Raw genomic sequence first — 19753 nt, forward strand, 5'->3', positions numbered from 1 at the left:
ACTTATAGTCCGAATGCGTTGTTTATCGAATGTCCCATCTTGTTGGTTGTACGTGACTCGCTGTGTGTAATCCGCCTCGAGTCCCTGTGAGAAAGGCGGACTATAAATAATGTAAATAAATAAACACAATTTTGTACTTAAAATTCTAAATAATTGCAATAGCTCCAACTATTTTAAACAATTGTTTAATTATTATACACCGCAACGCAGGACTTTAATTTGAGGTAAGAACGGGAGAAGGGGGAACAACGAATACAAAGAGATCGAAAAGTTAAATTGGAATAGAATTGACAGGTTGCTGCGCATCTGCATGTTCTCCCCAGAGAGGGGCTGCATCTTCCAGGAACTGGTGAAAAAAATGTTTGGTGGAAGCCTAGAGAACCTCATCACGACAGCTTTACCCCGAACCCTTTCGGAGGATCAAGATCTGATGCTAGTAGCACCTTAAAGACCAACAATATTTCCAGTGTGTAAGCTTTTGAGAGCCAAGAGCTCCCTTTATCAGTTATCCAAAGAAGGGAGCTTTGACTTTCTAAAGCTTACACCCTGGAAATCTTGCTTAAGGTGCTACTGCACTCAAATCTTGCTGTTCTACTGCAGACCAACATGGCTATCCACTTGAAATGTTTGGAGTATGAAGCCCAAGGATGAGAGTGTTAAATAAAGTACCAAAAATGGTTGGGGGTTATAAGGGTGCAAAAAATCCCAGCGATAAAATAGGGGGAGGCTTTGGCTTGTGGTTCCCGTGGCTTTTGTTAGGGAAGTCAATTGAGTACCTTGAACATGAGGAGAGCTGATTTGAACACATTTAGGGAAAAGCTAGGTAGGCTGGATGATCTATCAGGAAAGGTGTCTAAGAAAAATGAACTGCTTAAGAGCAAAATTCAAGCAGTACCCATGACAAAATAAAACAGGAGATGTGGCTGCATAAGGAGCTGAGTGATGAGCTGAATGTCAAAAAAGGAAATGGGGAGGGGCCGTGGCTCAGTGGCAGAGCCTCTGCATGGCATGCAGAATGTCCCAGGTTCCAATCCCCAGCACCCCCAGTTAACAAAGGATCTGGTAGTAAATGATGTGAAAGACCTCTGCCTGAGACCCTGGACAGCCACTGCCAGTCTGAGTAGATGATACTGACCTTTATGGACCAATGGTTTCATTTGGTATACGGTAATTCAGCTTCATATGTCCAGATGGAAGGGGGGTCAGTTGAATGGCCCACACTTTTAGAGTTAGTGCCAGGAAGTGCAAAGTCCTGCATTTAGGCAATAACATAAAATATGCAGGTAGCAGAAGGGGAATACCAGGCATGTGAAAAGGATCTTGGGGTTGTGGTCAATCAGAAGCTGAACACGAGTCAGCAGTGTGGTGTGGCTGCAAAAAAGACTAATGAGATTTTTGTCTGTGTGAAAGGAAACATAGTATCCATGTCACAAGTTGTGCTGTAGTAGTTTCCACCCTGTTCCATACCAGTCAGACCTCATCTAGAGTTCTATATTCAGTTCTGGGTGCCGCACTTTAAGAAAGATATTGACAAATTGGAATGGGTTCAGAAATGGGCAGTGAAGATTTTGGGGGTTCTAGAAAACCAGTCATCTGAGGAAAGGTCTAAGAAGTGGGTATGTTTGGCCTCATCATAGGGTTTTCAAGATAAAGGTTGGTTAGAAGTGGTTTACCAGTGCCTTCTTCTGCGCAGTGTTAACCAGGGTTAGCTGTAGTGGCACTACCGTTGTCTACAAAAGATCCTCCGCCAGTGTCACCTTCCACTACTGCTTCTGCCCAGTAGCTAACCTTCAAGGATTCCTCTGCCCCCATCACCATTAGAACTGCCTCTCCTATTGCTCCAGGTTTAGGGTGGGTGAACCAATGGGCAGTGATACCTATCACTACATGTAGTAGATGGACTCTAAGGCATCTTTGAACTCTTGGGGTCTATAAAAAAGGACAGCGATAATTATTTAAGAGGGAAAGAGGGTGCAGTTAAGGGAATATACTGTTTGCAAGTAAGTTGGTACTTTGACCAGTCAGGATTCAGGAATTCCACTGGGGTGCTGAAATGGTGGAGAAGAGAGCAAGAGAAAGGGGCCTTAAAATGCTCTCTTCTTAGAATGCAGCTGCCTTGTAGACTCCAGAACGCAGCCCTGAATCTGTACCAGGGCACAGTCCCAGAAGATGTTAAGAAGTGGTCATAGCAGGTTGCCAATTCGAAGCTCAGCTCAGCCATAAACTCCCTAGGGAGCCTTAGACCAGCCCCAGCCTCAGTTCCCCCAACTGCAGAATGGGCCCAGTAGCCTGGGTCTACCTTACAGGGCTCTGTAAGGGTTGCCGTGGTCATGTGGTGTGAACTGCTTTGTGCCGCAAGTCCTTCCGCTCCCCGCTCAGAAAACCACCAGTGACAGCTCTCCAGGAACTGGGAGGCTCTTGGGCAAAGCCCCTCAGTTAGGGTTGCCAACCTCCAGGTACTAGCTGGAGGTCTCCTGCTATTTCAACTGATCCCCAGCCAATAAAGATCAGTTCACCTGGAGAAATTGGCTGCTTTGGCAATTGGATTCTATGGCATTGAAGACCCTTACCTCCCCAAACCCCACCCTCCTCAGGCTCCGCCCCCAAAGCCTCCCGCTGGCAGCGAAGAGGGAGCTGGCAATCCTACCCTCTGTGCCTTCAAGAGGCTCTGTGGGCAAGCAGAGCATGCTTTTGTACCCCTTCCGTCCTTCTTGGATGCCCTTTGCAAAGTAAGCTGGACAGCATTGGGGAGGTAGCCCTGGGAATAGGGTTGCCAGGTCCCTCTTAGCCACCAGTGGGTTTTTTGGGGGGCGGAGCCCGAGGAGGGCAGGGTTTGGGGAAGGGAGGGACTTCAGTGCCATAGAGTCCAATTGCCAAAGCAGCCATTTTCTCCAGGTGAGCTGATCTCTATCAGCTGGAGATCAGTTGTAACAGCAGGAGATCTCCAGCTAGTACCTGGAGGTTGGCAACCCTACCTGGGAAAGATCTCGCTGCCCTCTGGTTCCAGCCACGGTGGGGTTACCACAAGCATGTCAGAGACATGGCTTCCAGACAGGTCTGGATTGGAGCCTTTCTGCTTGGCGGGGGGGGGGGGGGTAATAGCCCTGCCAGCGAGTGACCTGCCTCTCACCGAACGAGAGAGGGAGTGGGGCAGAGGAGGCAGGGAAGCTATAGGGGCAGGGCCAGAGGCCAGTTCCCCGGCTCCTCCTCCTTGTCCATTGTGATCGGTTCCAGGGCTGACCAAGCGCTGCGGGCACGGCTGCAAGCCACAGGGATGGGGGAACCGGAGGAGCCGCTGAGCGTGTGCGCCTCTCTCTTTCTGTGCCCGACTGGAGCCCGGCCAAGGAAGGGAAGGTTGCCAAGTTCAGTCATGTAGCACCCTGTTCCTCCTCCGCCCGGCAACAGAAGGGTGGGGAAGAGAAGGGCAGGGTGCCTCCGCGCTCGCGAGCACCATGGGCAATCCCTACCGCAAGCCAAACCCCCCAAACGCCGGGGCCAGGCCTTTCTGGAGCGTTGGTCAGAGTGAGAAGCCGAAGACAGGTACGGGCTTGTGGGGCGGGAAGGTGAGGGGGAGAGGATCGGGTTGGCTGGGGCGGGCGGGCATGGAAGACAGCTGTCCTGTGTGTTGGGGCAGCCCGTCAAAGAGCCCAAATTCCTGTCTGGTGGAAGGTGCAAGGCTCCCAGGAAATATCTTTGGAACACCTGCGTCAACCCCCTCCCCCCCCACGTAAATGCATTGGGCCGGCTGTCGGAATGAGGGAAATTCGCTCGGCACATGCTCAGAGGCACGGGTCTCGTCACACACTCCAGAGCCAAGCTTTGGCTTCGGCTGGGGAGGGCGGGATATATAAATCGAAGATAAGAAATACATAATTTGAAGCCAGGTTCTGGGGCCAAATCTTACCTGAGCTGTGGCTTAAATTAGGCCTTGGAGGTCGGCTCTACACCGTGGGTCTGTCCCGTAGTTTTGAAATCTTTGTGTGTCCCGCTGTGCCTCCCCCCGCCAATGCACAATTGGGGCGCTTAAGCTGCAGGCAAAGAGCTCCTCAACTGGGGACCCCCCCTGCCCCAAACACTGAATCATAGCTAGCCTTGACTGTTCAGAGCCAGGAGATGGTTGTCAGCGTTCGAGATCGCCCTCGCGCCAAATTCCTGTGAGGTCCACCTGATTTCATCCCGATAGCATCTGCTAAAGTTTTCATACGTGCCTGAACTAAAATTGCTTGGCAGACTTCACTCGAGCTGCGGCGCTCAGCTCTGAAGCGTGTGTCCTGTGCTGGCATTTGGCCCTTGAACGTGTGATGTAATTAGGAAGGCAGGATGAAAAGCAGAGCCTCTTGGGACCCCCAAATCAGCAGCGATTCAGGAGAGGCTGGGGCTCAGTGGTAGAGCATCTGCTTGGCATGCAGAAGGTCCCAGGTTCAATCCCCGGCATCTCCAGTTAAAGTGACTAGGCAAGTAGGTGATGGGAAAGACCTCTGCCTGAGACCCTGGAGAGCCGCTGCTGGTCTGAGTAGACAATACTGACTCTGATGGACCGAGGGTCTGATTCAGTATAAGGCAGCTTCATGTATGTTCAGATGTGTTCATGTGTGAGACCAGGTGAGCAAAGGCAAGGGGTATCTTCCAGGCAGACTCCAGCTGCAGAGCTGTTTATGCTTCAAAAATGAACCTCTGTGACATTTTATTTATTTACTTCATCTACACCCTGCCTTTCTCCCCAGTGAGAACCCTGAGTGGCTTACATCATTCTCCTTACCTCCATTTTATCCTCACAACAACCCTGTGAGGTAGGTTAGGCTGAGAGTGCGTGATTGGCCCACGGTCACCCAGCAAGCTTCCATGGCAGAGTGGGGATTTGAACCTGGGTTTCTGAGATCCTAGTCCGGTACTCTTAACCACTATACCATGCTGGCTCTCGTATCCTGTGACTTGGGGGCTGCTCTGCATGTCCGGTTTGCACTTAAAACTGGGAAATGCTCCGGTGATAAGTAGGGGCTTGCCAGAGAGCTGGGCTTGCCTGCAGTTCCTTGCAGAGTGGATGCTCAGTGGCAAACCTGGCTTTGCCGCAGCCTTCCTTGGGAAATAGTGAGTGTGACACTCTCACCCGTGATTCCTTGTCCCCACCAAAGGTTTGGCAAAATTGCACCCAGCCTGATGGATAGGAATTAAACGGTAGCCCCTCTGATTCTCCACGCTTGCTGCTTGAGAAAGCCCCACACTTGGGCAGTCACAGCTCAAGACCTCTGGTTCATGGCATCAGTGGTGTGGTTTTGAGACATCCGCTTGTGGCCCTGTGGCGTGCAAGGACTGTTTCAATTTCTCTTTGCTGTCACAGTCGGGCTCCTGTTTGCTAAATGGGCCGCGTGCCTCTCTCTCCTCCTGTGTCCTGAGGCCCTGGGGGCCAAGTCCTGCTGCTCCAGGACTTATTGGCGGAGGCTTGTGGTAGGAATCTTGGGTGCCTGGAGCCGGTGGGAGGTTGTTGCAACCTGCCCTGAAGCCGCTCCTGTGGGTTTCTGTTTGCGCTGCTTGCTTACCGTGGTTTGCCACGTAACTAGATCTCTTCCCAATGCTTCATGTTAACTAATCTGGAATATCTAGTCCTGCAATGGAATTCCCCATTTCATCCATCAGAATGCACTGGAAGGGGTTTTAGGAACCTTCCAACGGCCTTGACTGTGAGCGCCACCCTCCGAGCAGAGCTTGCCAACTTCTTTGCAACCTCCCTGCTCCTGTGACAGCAGCCTCATCTTGCCTCCATGAGGTGGCTTGGTTGATTCCTGCCGCTCAAGGTGCCGTTAAAGGCATTGGGGCACGTTTTGCTTTGGTCAGTTGGCACATCTGCTTCAAGCCCCCTTTTTCCATTTGGCTCATGTTTACTTCATTTATACCCAGCGTTTCTCCCCAACGAGGACCCAAAGCAGCTTACATAATTCTCCTTTCCTCCCCTTTTTTCTCACACCCAACTCTGTGAGGTAGGTTAGGCCGAGAGCAGGAATGGTCCGAGGTCACCCAGCAAGCTCCCATGGCAGTGTAGGGATTCAAACCTGGGTCTCCCAGATGCTAGTCCGGCACTGAAAACATTACATCACACTGGCTCTCCAGGAACTTGACGCCTTTGTCATTGCGTTTAGTCCTGCTGTTATTGTTGCCTTCCCCTTACACTCTGTCTGTCGTTGAGCTGGAGCTTGCAGACGCCTCGGGGCAGGGACCTTCTTTTTTGTAATTATGCTCCTATGTAAAATGTTGGACATTTAAGAATAATAATAACTGATCAGTTTCAAAGATGTTGAAGAGGAACCTGATCTGTGGCAAGTGCCCTTGAGTTTGCAATGTTGGTCTCCATACACACACACCCATGAGAAGGTGGGAGAGCGCTTAAGTGGATAAGGAATTAGTGCATAAGAAGAAGAGGAGTTGGGTTTTTTATGCCGACTTTCTCTACCACTTAAGGGAGAATCAAACCAGCTTACAACCACCTTCCCTTCCTCTCCCCACAACAGACACCCTGTGAGGTAGGTGGGGCTGAGAGCGCTCTAAGAGAGCTGCGACTTGCCCGAGGTCACCCAGCTGGCTTCGTGTGTAGGACTGGGGAAACCAATCCCGGTTCACCAGATTGGCCTCCGACGCTCACGTGGAGGAGTGGGGGAATCGAACCCGGTTCTCCACCGCTCCAAACCACTGCTCTTAACCACTACACCACGCTGGCTAAATATCCTTTATACTTCCCCTAGCAGCCTGGCAGTGGGCACTTTGTTTTGCTCAACGCATGTGCAGGATTAAGGACCAAAGAGGTCATTTTATTTTTCAGGTTGTTGATGCTCTGCCGGTTAGGACATGTGACCGAGGGAGGTCAGGACTCCTGGTTTTGTTTTTTTGGAGTTGCTGCTGATTCAGGGAAGCAGAGGACTCCTGCCCCCACACCCCGCTGGGAATGGGAGTTTGTCCTTTAGCTGATGTTTCTGTCCGGGAAAACCCTTGACAACGGGGGGCGGGGGGCAGGATATATCATATATGTGGGAGAGTTCAGTATCTTACTTGCATCTTTGGGGGTGGTCAGCTTATCCCTGGGCTCCAGCTACTGAGCTCCACTTAACAACGCCGGGTGTTGTTTTAATACTGAACAGTTTGGTGCAAACTATAATTTCCCTTCCAATAAGGGTCAGGTGACATAGGGCTTCCCCAGATATTATCATGCAGAGGAAATGCTGGATTTTGGTGTCCCTTGGGGGCAAGACCTACCCACAGGCCCTCCGCGTGCAGGTATGTGGCCCGGGCAAGGCCAGAGACGGAAGCCTGTGGCTTTCGGGCTGGAGCCTATGGTAGCCGGCTCAGTGAATCAGGGACCATCCCGAATGTGTGTTTTGTTTGTTTAAACAGGCTGTATTGTGTTTTGCAAATTTCTGTAGGGTGCGTGGGGTCCCTTCGGGGAGGAAAATGGCATTGAAATGCTCAAATAAATGGATAAAAATTAATGAGAGTGGGAAGGGGAGCTGGGAGCAGTGTAACAACCTCCTCCTTCCCCTAGGGTTGCCAACCTCCAGGTACTAGCTGGAGATCTCCTGCTGTTACAACTAATCTCCAGCCGATAGCGATCAGTTCACCTGGAAAAAATGGCCGCTTTGGCAATTGGACTCTATGGCATTGAAGTCCCTCCGCTTCTCAACCCCACCCTCCTCAGGCTCCACCCCAAAAACCTTCCGCCGGTGGCAAAGAGGGACCTGGCAACCCTACCCTGCCCACATGCGTGGTTCTCCACCTTGACTGGGTTCCAGACATTTGGTGTTGCATTAGGCATTAGCCAGCAAAGAGGGCTTTTTAAAAAAATGGCAGTCAGGATGGTCGTGCATCCTCAGAATTAGGGTTCCAACCTCCAGGTGGGGTCTGGAGACCTCCTGGAATTACAGCTGATCTCCAGACTACAGAGATCAATTCCCCTTGAGAAAAGGATTTCTTTGGAGGGTGGCCTGTATGCCATTATACCCAACTGAGGTCCCTTCGCTCTCTAAACCCCACCCTCCCCAGGCTCCACCCCCAAATCTCCAGAAATTTCCCAGCCCCATAGCTGGCAATCCTACCCAGAATGTTCACTATGACATTGGTAAGAGGTGTAGGGTATCTTCTCTGTTTCACTGTCTGTTATTCAGCTTTTCCAGAAGCAATCTTTATGAGGGCCCTATTTCCGGTGTGGTAGAGCCCAATGAGTTTGCTGCCTTAGACGGTTGCCATCTCTGCCTTTAGGCTTGAAGTTGACCAGCATCTTTACAGTGCCCAAAGTTCCTTGCCAAATGCTCGACTGATTCAGATGAAGCAACCTGGAGAAGTCAGACCTTTAAAAAACAGTCATTCTCCACATTTGGACAGGGAAACCACTGCGTTCTTTTGACTTTTTGTTTTGTCTAAAATTAAAAGTACTCAGTTTCTAAAACAGAGGTTCTAGCAATTGCTGGGCTGCTTACCTTAGCATTCTGCTGCCGTATGGCAATACATTCTGTATGCATGTAAAAAGGCACTGTCTTCATTAGGTCTGCTTTACAAACTGAACACATTCCAGATCAGCTCAGATTAAATCATGGTTTTCATGCTGAATTCAAAGCTGTGTTGTTTCCATTTGTTTTCCATAATCCTGCATCTTTAAGACCAGCCTGCCTTGCAGAAATGGATGGGTGAAGCTTTTCCCTCCATGACAAGGAGACAGGACAGGGTAGTGGCAAGAGTGTTGGATGGGTGAAACCCAGATCCAAAGCTAGGGTTGCCAATCTCCAGGTACTAGCTGGAGATCTCCTGCTGTTACAACTGATCTCCAGCCGATAGAGATCAGTTCACCTGGAGAAAATAGCCGCGTTGGCAATTGGACTCTATGGCATTGAAGTCCCTCCCCTCCCCAAACCCCGCCCTCCTCAGACTCCGCCCTAAAAACCTCCCGCCGGTGGCAAAGGGGGACCTGGCAACCCTATCCAAAGCCCACTCTGTCAGGAAAATGCCAGTCACTCTTCCTCAGCTTCACCTACATCACAGAGTCGTAGTGAAGATATAGTTTGGAAAGGAAAAACCACATATGCTGTTCTGCCCTGCTTGTAGGAAAGGTTGTATAAAAATGTATGAGACAGATCGCAGAAAGTTTCACAAGACCGGCATCTGCATGTTAGGCAGTAAAACTTGGCGGCCATCATTCAAAGCTGAATTTGCTCATCTCACACCACTGTAAGAAGCATCTTGGGTTTATCATCCCAGAAAAGAAAGAAAGAAAAGAACTCTGGGTTCTGGTTGGAGGTCAGATATGTTTTTCACAGGCTTCCTGTGCTGAATGCTGACACCAGTTTGCTGAGTGACCTCGGCTATGACACTTCTGCTTGTTTGCCTGCATGTGTCGGACTATTCCTACCAGATATTTTGCAAAATGAAACTAGGGAATTTTTTTGCGTGGTTTATGTGAGGCAGGCAACGGCAAACCTCCTCTGAACGTCTCTTGCCTTGAAAACCATACAGGGTCACCATAAGTAAGCTGTGACTTGATGGCATAAACACGCACATGATACATATATTGCATTGCCAATATGTTGGGTTTTCTAAACCCTGAAGGGGTACTCTAAATGACAAGCTGTCCATACCTGCCCCAAGCCTGGGCAAAAAGAATAATGGTGAGACAGCTTCTCTGTTGGTTCTGCTAGTGGGGAGGGGAATGGCTGCAATGGAGAACATAAGAACATACAAAAAGCCATTCTGGATCAGACCAAAGTCCATCAAGTCCAGCAGGCTGTTCACAAAGTGGCCAACCAGGTGCCGCAGGGTTTCTGTATGTGGCCAAGCTGTGCACAAAAGGGCATCGGGACAAGCATGCATTGTCCTTGGGGGAGAGAAGAGCTAGCCTTACTAAAATTCCTTGCTCCATGCATCCTCTGTACCTGTCGGTCCTACATGTCCTGGCTGCCATTATCTTATAAATCTGGGGGCTAACAATAGCTCTGAGGGAATCAGTGACTTCAGGGATGTGACTGAGAACACGAGAATAATACAAGGGGCAAAAGAACCCTTCCACTAGTGCCCAAACAAATTCGCCATCATCATACCTGCATTTAAATCAAAGAGAAAAATGGGATATCTGATTTCCTGATCTCCCATATCATGCCTAGCCATGAAGACCTTGAGCCTCACGTACTCTTTGAAGTCAGTGGGACTACTCTCATTGGGTTGTCTAGAGCTACTGTTTTGGAGCCTCTTATCTCCTCCCTCCTGATTCCTCTGTATCAGCTTTTCCCTGCAATTGTTTGCCAGAACCGCATGCAGCCGAAACAAGGGGGCAGGAACTAGATTCGGAACCCTCAGTCCATGTTCCAGCTGAGACGAGGAATCTGCCCAATTTTGAGGTTGACCTGAAAAGTATGTAAGGGGGAGGGGAAGAGAGAGAAAGGAAAAAGGAATTAAAAATAGCATTTTTGCTGTAAAGGGAAGGAGAGCAGGAGGCAACCGGGATTTGACCTTGGACTCTGGGTTCATTCCTTAAACATGTCATGCTGCTTGGGTCCCCAAATTAATTTCCAGCACGGAGGGTGGGAGGGTGATGAGCAGAAATTCAGCTGCTGAAGTTTTCTGTAGCCCTGGAGATAACAGCGATGGGAGAGGCTCCAGCAGTGGGCTTCCTGCGTGTTACTTAACAGTTACGGGCACTGGAGTCCTGTTGAAAAGGAGTCGCCGGTCCTCCGAGCAATCTCAAAACATGTGCAGATTACTTTTCCCTTCGCTGCTGAGCAACCACAGCCGCCCTTCATGTGGGGATATGTGGAAGGGCTTTTAGGTTAGAAAGCATTCCTTTTGAGACACAAGTCTCATGTTTAGAAATGAAGTATGCTCCACACCCCATCCTTCCCCCTCCCCCCTTTTTTGCACCTAGGAAATAAGCAGGAATGTAAACAGCTGGTTTTTCCGGGATGCTTTTAGAGTCAACCCCTTAATTGAAAGCCTGTTTGGACTGTGTTAACACAAGCTTCAAAGAAACCCCAAAGGGTTTTAATGTCTGGCTTTCACCGGTCCTTTTGCCTGACTTTAATTTGCAAGAATCTAAGCACCTGGCTGGGGCCGCATTTCTGCCTTCCCTTTCGCAAGCACACCTTAGAGAGCTGGAGTTAAAGAAGAGCTGGGGTGCCCCAGGAGAAAGGGAGGAGGAAACAATTAAATCTTAGCTGGGATCTGGTTAATTCTGATAATTTTTACCTTCCCTTCAAAAGCAATTTGAAAACTTGGGCTCAGCTATGTCAATTTTTTTTTTTTAACAAACGAAGGAATAGAATTGCCTAAAGGTTAAGCGAGTCAGTCAAGAGCTTTCCTGGAATCAGTATCATAATTAGGAGTGCAGTCCTGGTTGTACTTTGCTCTGTTTCTACCGAACCGTCTGAGAAGTGTGGCTTTGTGTTGACAGAGAGGGGGCAATCACTTGTCTGTACTATATCTGATCTTAGATGTGTTGGCTTTTTTTTTTTTAAGAAGTATTTAATTTTTTTTAAGCCACTGTATCTCAAAACCAGCTGGGCAAGCCACTGATAGGATTTTGCGTTAGGAAGGGTTTGCAAAGGGCAGGGAGCCAGGTACATAGAAGGTGCCACGCTGAAAATTCTTTGCCCACATGCCCCATGTTAACAAATAGGAAGTGGGCATCTGTTAGCAGGAAAAGAGGAAGACCCAAAAAGAGATGGATTGACTCTATAAAGGAAGCCACGGCCCTCAATTTGCAAGATCTGAGCAAGGCTGTTAAGGATAGGACATTTTGGAGGACATTGATTCATTGGGTCTCCATGAGTTGGAAACGACTTGACTGCACTTAACTCACATCTGTTAGCTTCCCTTTCTGCCTTAAACCTGTTGCTAGCTGTTCTGGTGCTGCGGATAGTATCTACAGAGGTATGCATGTGCCTAGAAAGTTGCATCCTGTAATCCAGAAATTTAGATTTCTAATCCCAAATGTGCAGATGTAGCCTGCTTGCATGGTAAAGGAACTTTCCACGTGTTCAGAGGAGGTCCCAGTAGCTATTCATTTGCAAAGAGAGGTGGTAGAATTCAAGCCTGCCTAAAATGGGGGGAAGGAGACCCTTGTGAGTTCCTTGGATTACGGATGGGCTACAAATAGGGTTGCCAACCTCCAGGTAGTAGCTGGAGATCTCCTGCTGTTACAACTGATCTCCAGCCGATAGAAATCAGTTCACCTGGAGAAAATGGCCGCTTTGGCAATTGGGCTCTATGGCATTGAAGTCCCCCCCCATCCCAAATCTCGCCCTCCTCAGGCTCCGCCCCAAAAATCTCCCGCCGGTGGCGAAGGGGGACCTGGCAACCCTAGCTACAAATGTGCTAGAGCGATAAATAGAAACCTCTGTTCTCTGATCCTGGTTGCTACTTCTCCGGTTCCTGGCATCTTGGGGCCAAGGCCTTTTCTATAGTCATTGGAAACAAGGACTTGGATTTATATGGCGATTTTAAAGTTGTTATTAATTCTCTTGAAGCCTCAGATTGGGTGGGGGGGGGGCACAGGTTCAAATTCCTTTTTAGCCATGAAGTACACTGAGGGCCAAGGAGGAGGGACATCCCTTTCAGTCTCTCTCGCACAATCACACTCCTGGAGGTTGCTGTGAGGATAAAATGACAGGGCTGTGTTGTAACCTCTCATGTGATTAGGGTGAGTGAGAGCAGGCGAAGGTATGCCCAGGGAGGAGAAACTGGGGACCGAGTTGTCTCGAATAGGCCTGAGGCTTGCCGTATCAGGGTGATCTACTCAGGTGAGACTGACTCGGAACACCGAGTAAGGTGGAGAAAAAGGCACGGTGGCGACCAGGTGTCCTGAAGGTTCAACAGCAGCTGCATGCGTGAACAGGGTGAAAGCGGGGGGGGGGGAGCCTTGGCCAGGAGTGGGGGCCTGAAAAAGCGTGGAGTGTGTTTCAGTTGTTCGTGCCCCCAGCTCCATGGCAACCGACTGGAGGCCACGAAGCAAAAGAATGTGCATTGTGTTGCTTCAGCGTTTTGCAGGGCATGTGGCCAGGATCGATAGTTGGGGGCAGGGGGTGCCCCTGCTACAGGACCTGGCTTTTCCTTGTGTAGAAAAAGGAATGAGGGGTGGGGCGGTCTTGTGCTTCAGGCGTCGGAAAAATGGGTTAAATTAAGGGGGAAGGTTCTAAGTACTGGGTTACAGAACTACATGAAGGACCTCATCTGGGTGGGTCCCACGTAGGGTTGCCAGGTCCCTCTTCGCCACCAGTGGGAAGTTTTTGGGGTGGAGTCTGAGGAGGGCGGGGTTTGGGGAGGGACCTCAATGCCATAGAGTCCAATGGCCAAAGCGGTCACTTTCTCCAGGTGAACTGATCTCTATCGGCCGGAGATCAGTTGTAATAGCAGGAGATCTCCAGCTACCACCTGGAGGTTGGCAACCCTAGTCCCACGGAAATGCATGGGAGCTGCATAGAAAAGGCGTGCATGAATCACAACAGGACTGTGAAAGCCTGCAGCATTTTCAAAGAGCTAATTAATCTGATAAGCATCGGTGATGAGGCAAATGCACTCTACACATGTTCAAAGATAACTTCCTGCTTTTATTTATTTACATTATTAATACTCCAGCTTTTCTCCCAATGGGGATCCAAAGCGGCTTACATCATTTTCTTCTTTCCCCCATTCTGTCCTAGCAACCCTGCAAGGCGGGTTAGGCTGAGAGTGTGTGACCAGGCCAGGGTCACCCAGTAAGCTTCCATGGCAGAGTGGGGGTTCAAACCTGGGTCTCCCAGATCCTAGTCTGACTCTTCAGCATTACACATAGGGTTGCCAGGTCCATCTTCACCACCAGCAGGAGGTTTTTGGGGCGGAGCCTGAGGAGGGCAGGGTTTGGGGAGGAATTTCAATGCCATAGAGTCCAATTGCCAAAGCGGCCATTTTCTCCAGGTGAACTGATCTCTGTCAGCTGGAGATCAGTTGTAGTAGCAGGAGCTCTCCAGCTGGTACCTGGAGGTTGGCAACCATAATTACACAGCACTATCGCTGATGTTTAAATTTGCCTTTCTCCCATCAGGGATTCAAAGCAAATTAAAATGAAATTACAAAAACAACAGTTTAAAAAAACAGGCGCAGGCAGGTTTCTGGCCAGCCAACTGAGAGCTGCCCCACCAACGGCATTCGAGGCCCACCTAAATCACTTCAGAGCTATTGGTTGTACACAGACCCTGGTAGCAGATTTGGGGACTGACTTCTGGTGAGCTTAAATTTCTTCCTTGTCTTTTTGCTCCTATCAGTTCTCCCTTTTCTCTGGGTAAGATTCCCCCGCCCCCCCTTTGCTATCCTTTCCCCCATACACACTTTGACGGTGCAATCTGGTGCATGACGTTCTCTTCCTTCCTCGTTTTTTGGTTGTCGAATGTCCTCCAGTTGTCCAGAGGGGGGCAGAAGCAAATGCAGTTGGGTGGTTGAATGTTTTTTTTTTTAATTCCTCAGTCTCTTGTTCAAGGGCAGCTGACACAATGTAAAACCAGTTAAAAAACCCATAAACACAACACGTACATACAATGCAATATAGCTGCCACCAGGAAACAACACCCGTGAACAAACAGAGAGAGAGAGAGAGAAGGAGTGGGCAAGATTCAAAACAGATAACTCAGCCAAATGAAACAAAATCAACAAAAAAGCCTGCCTGAACCGGGAAATGGCAGCCTGGCACCTAAAACTAGGAAGGGTAGGTGCCCCATGAACAGGTGTGAGGAAGGAGTTCAAAAGGCAAGACCATCCTACTGATGGTCCACCCATCACCCCAGAGATTAGGTGCATACGTGGGAGAAGCTCTGTGGAAGATCTTTTTTGGCTGGCTCTTTTGGGGCCAAGTGGACTTCTAAGTCTCCTGGCCCCAGAGGTGATATCCAGTACTTAGGACTATGTTCAGAAATGAAGGGGCGGCCCCTATAGATCTTTTAGTGTAGGTGAGACATGCCAATAGTGAGGGCCTTTCAGCAATCTGTGGCTGCCTTTTGCACCAACTGACATTCATGGTCTCCAATGTCAGCCTCACATACAGTGCATTGCAGTAATCCAGTGGGGAGGCAACAGAGCATCAGTAAGTGTGTCCAGATCGTGCTTCCCATGGAAATGCTGCAGCTGTATGTATCCACTGAAGTTGGCCAAATGTCCTACGTGCCTTAGGAGACACCTGTACTACCCCCTGTAAACAAGGATCCCAACATTATAAGGTGCTTTTTCTGGGGTAGCGCAACCCCATCCAGAACAGGCTGATGCTGTAATCCCTGATCGACAGTTTTAACAGTCAGTGGGCACCTCAAAGGCTGAGCGTTGGGGATTGTGTCCATGGGCTACTGGGATTGCCTGTACAGTTGAGTCTGGAAGCTGTATCCCCTGCCTAAGGGGTCTGCTTGCAGTGACTTAGTGGTGGTGAAAAAGGCCCTGTCGTATCGCTTGGGTGTTTTTGTGGATGTGATTTCCTCCATATGCTGCTCATATTCTGGTCAACCGAAAAGTGATTCCTCTTCTCAGGTGTGTTCAGATGTTTGTGTGGACATGGCGCTCTTTTTAACTTGGCACCACCCTGGGTTACTGCCCAAAACATTATTTATTACATTTCCGCCTAAACATGACACATCCCTGTACCCCTCTACGGGGACCCCGCCTGGTGGTCTTTGATAGGAGTCACGTTATCCACAAGTGTTGAATTGGGAGGTTTCTCCCCCTCCCAGCCCTACCTTTTAGAATCCTACTAGCGCAGGGCCTTTGAAAGCCTTGGGTGTTGTGGAGACAGGAGAAAAAATTATCACTCCCTTATCAGGATGGGCATGCTTCACGCTCCGCTGAGTCACCCTGGCAGAATGTGGCTTTTGTCCAAACGGTACTTGGTGGGAACAAAATGGTGGCATCGAGGAGGGAGTGCCCGGCTCTTCCCCCACTGCCTTGGAGAGATTTTCTTCACAAGCAAAAGAGTGCTGCTCATGGTGATTATTGGGTCCGCTGGCCCCATGGCCATAGGCAGAGAAGGAAGCCACGCTTAAATTTTAACCCGATCTCGTTGCGGTCCAGCGGTAGACTCACAGTGCCCAACCTCAGCCTTGGAATGCATGATGTTGGATGGTGATGCCTCTGAGCATGGGTGAAGGGCTTTCCCCTTAGTAATCGCAACTGTAACCCGCATATCTGGTATAAGACAAAAAAGGTCTCCAGGGGCTTGTGGGGGCATGGTTTGCTTGCAGTCAAGAGTGCACAAGCTCTAGCTCTGGAGCTGGGTGGGAAAGGTGTGATATTTACGGTATCCATTTTTTGCGGCTATTGCCAAGACTTTGCAGGAGGAGTCCAGGAAGCTCTTTCAGATACACCGACAAGTGTAAGTGGCCCTCCTTGCCAGAGATCCGCCTCCACTGTGCAATGGGAATGTGTCTGGTCCTGCCCAGGCAGCATCTTCTTCCCATTGGCACTGGGAACATTCTTTGGCACCAGGCTGGTGTGCAGTCTCTACATTTATTCACGCATGGCGCATGGACACATGAAGCTGCCTTACACTGAACCAGACCCTGGGTCCATCAAAGTCCAGGGTCTCAGGAAGAGAGGTCTTTCACATCACCTACTTGCCTGGTCCCTTTAACTGGAGATGCCCGGGATTGAACCTGGGACCTTCTGCATGCCAAGCAGATGCTCTACCACTGAGCCATGGCCCCTCCTCTTTCAGTGGCACTGTCCACTGACTGCACTGCTCTTGGAGTTTCTTCTCCTTGGAGATCCACGTGTGCTTTTCTCCGTGCGCTGGCCCCAGGCGACCCTGCCATTGCTGAGTTGGGCCTTCGCAAGTGGCAGGGCTGCTGGCAGCTTCCTCATGCTTTCTCCCTCTCCTAAAAAAAAATAAAAAATGAAAAGGCTTTGTTTCTGTTGCCTCCCTTGCGTCTGTCTCTTCCTTGGCACGGAATTCTGGGTTTATGTGTAAACCTGTTTGGTGGCTTTCGAAGCAGGGCTGCTTGGAAGAGGCTGACCTCGGGAGCAGAGGGTGGGTTGGATCCGTACGAGCTGCAAAAGGAGGTGCTAATTTCCTTACTTGCCAGCCAAATGGCCAGAAAGAAGATTTGTTGGATGCCAGAGGGGAACTCCCTCAGGGCCCTTCAGCCTGTGGCCAGGAAGGCAGAGCAAGTCTGTCTCTCTCTGAATCTCTAGATTGATAGATATGTATCTGGATACACACACACAGTGCCAGATTTACCTATAGGCTTGGCGTGCTGAAGCCTAGGGCCTCAAAATCTAGGGGGCCTCCAGCCAAGGTGTATAATATTTGTGACATTGTCATAGGCCTTTCTTACACAGGCTGTCATAACGCACGGTAGTCTCTAAACAACCCTTCAGTCGTTCCTTGCACTCCATTTCAGAATTCCAGCTCATTCCACAAAATGTTTACAAAGTTCGGTTATTGCAAAAGCTTTTCAGAGTGTTAATTTTGACATTTATGCTTCCCACCCCCCAATCACTATAGTATTTAACAATAACATCTCATGTCCTATAGAGGAGGAATTGTGAATTGCGGAATTTTAAACACCCGTCATCTTCCTCGGCTTCACTGAATTTTGTTTAAAACACTCTTCCATCTTCCTCTGGCCATGAAGGTGGGGGGCTGGGAGGAGCCTCACGAATGGAATAGCCTAGGGCCTCTCTTCATCTAAATCCGGCACTGCACACACATGTATATAAACATCGCTTTCAGGTTCTGGTTTTGTGCAGCCAGTTGGAGAGCGCCACAGGCCTGGATGGGTGGCCATAATATTGACAGTATTTACCTTTCAGCTGAAACTGGGCTTATCTGTAGATCAGAAGTAGCACTCTGCAGCTTTGCCCCTGGAGGGAGGTCCCGAAGGGATGGCCTGAAAGATAAGAGTGGAGACAGTCAATTGTTTTTTAATAGAGCTTAAACTAGTTTGAGAAAGGTTTCCTGTCCCATGGACTACCTGCATATTACTTTTGTCCCTTGGTCGCCTCTGATCAAACATACTTTGCAGGTTTGCAACGAGGTGCAAAAACTTGCAAAGCCTGTTTAGCCAGATCCTTAAAGGGGGCGGGGGTTATGTACAGCAGCTGAGTAGCAATTCCTCTTTGAAACCCCCTTTAGCTCCCTCGAATAAACAATCAGCTGTCCCCACTGGGAGATGCCTTTGGTGAATGCTCCCCCCACGGAGGCCTTTTTTTTCTTTTTTCTTTTGCTTCTCTCCCCTCCCTCCCTTCTGTCTCATTTTTCTCCTGAGTCAGTCAACTGGATTAGATGCAAAGGGTCTCTGAATGGCTACCATGGGGAGCAGGCAGATTGGGAAGCTGCGAGTGTTGCTGAGGCTGGAGTCCAAGCATGTGGGTCCCTCAGAAAACAACATAGACCCCTGGCCTTGTGAGCCTCAAAAGAAAGTTACGGGGGGGGGGGTTATGCCCTTAGCTGGGAGGGAAGCATTACAATCTCCTTGGCAGCAATGGGTCCTCAAGTTACCTGATTAGTCTAACTGATATTCGGGGTACCTTTGGTGATCCCCCACCCAGATGTGCTGGCTGTGGCCTGGATGGCCCAGGCTCACTGGATCTCATCAGATCTCAGAAGCAAAGTAGAGTCGGCCCTGGTTAGTACTTGGATGGGAGAACACCAAGAAAGTCCAGGGTTGCTACGCAGAGGCAGGCGATGGCAAACCACCTTTGCTTGTCCCTTGTCCTGAAAACCCTGCGGGGTTGCTGTAAGTTGGCTGCGACCTGATGGCCTATTTCACCACCAAGATGTGCAGAGTGCTGTAGGGCAGGCCAGCCTCCTCTCTGTATAATGCAAGAATTTCCTCGTCACAAAATCAGCCCAGGACAACTTGATCTGCTTGCTTTCATTAACGAATAATTTATGTCGCACTTTTTGGCACACAGTAAAAGTTTGGACTCCTAGTGTCATCCTTGCTGGATGGTCTCATGACTGCTATTTCACACACACACACACACCCAAAAAAATAGCTGTTTTTCTTGAGCGTGTGATACACCCAGAGTGGAATGTGTTGTTAGAATTGCAGAACTGGGGCAGGGGGTGATAAAAAGTTCAGGCAATAACAGGTGTGTGTGTTTGGGGGGGGGGTATAGTGCTGTCAAGTCACAGCCAACAGGGTTTTCAATGCAAGAGACTAACAGAGGGGGTTTGCCATTGCCTTCCTCTTCATAGAGACCCAGGTGTTCTTTGGTGGTCTTCCATCCAAGTACTATCCATGGCCGACCCTGCTTCGCCTTCTGAGAGCAGCTAACCTGTGCCATCCAGTCCTTGGCCCAAATGGCTTTTCATGTAGATGACCCTCACGCTTGTGAAGAGGAACATATGAAATTCAGAAGGTCTTCCCAGAGGCAGCATTGGGTGCAGATTGGTGCCTAAGCCTACAGGAACACAGATGTTCTGCTGGACAGTCAGAGATGGCCTTTAAACGGCAGAGAGGCACTCTGTGGCAGAGAATTTCTTTTGACCTGTGCATGCCTCCTGGGCTAGGACTGTCTCTGCCTTCTCTACCGCTCCCGGCCTTCTGATGGCAGGAAATAAATTTCAGCTAGGAAGGATAATAGAGTCAGAAAAGCCAGGAGGCGGCTGATAGGGAATGTGCTTGGAGCAGGCTGGTCAGTGCCCTGGAATTCTGCAAATTTAGCAATGAGTTCCTTGCATTGTTTGAGCCACACGTGGTCCAGAATCCTCAACCTCACAAAAACCCATCAGCCTGGAGCAACCCAAACACTTGAACATTAGTGGATGGGG

The 19753-nt window shown here is 49.6% G+C and overlaps 1 protein-coding gene across 1 annotated transcript in view; it reads left to right on the forward strand.

The window, feature by feature from the left end:
- Positions 1–3315: 3315 nt before the first annotated feature.
- KIAA1522 (KIAA1522 ortholog) overlaps positions 3316–19753 on the forward strand; it is a 44443-nt gene continuing 28005 nt past the window's right edge. The window contains exon 1 of the mRNA XM_056847450.1: positions 3316–3540. Within this exon, the coding sequence (XP_056703428.1) occupies positions 3453–3540 (88 nt within the window). The 5' untranslated portion in view covers positions 3316–3452. The remainder of the gene's footprint in view (positions 3541–19753) is intronic.

The sequence above is a fragment of the Euleptes europaea genome, chromosome 3 (assembly GCF_029931775.1).
Source record: "Euleptes europaea isolate rEulEur1 chromosome 3, rEulEur1.hap1, whole genome shotgun sequence".
Taxonomy (NCBI): Eukaryota; Metazoa; Chordata; class Lepidosauria; order Squamata; family Sphaerodactylidae; genus Euleptes; species Euleptes europaea.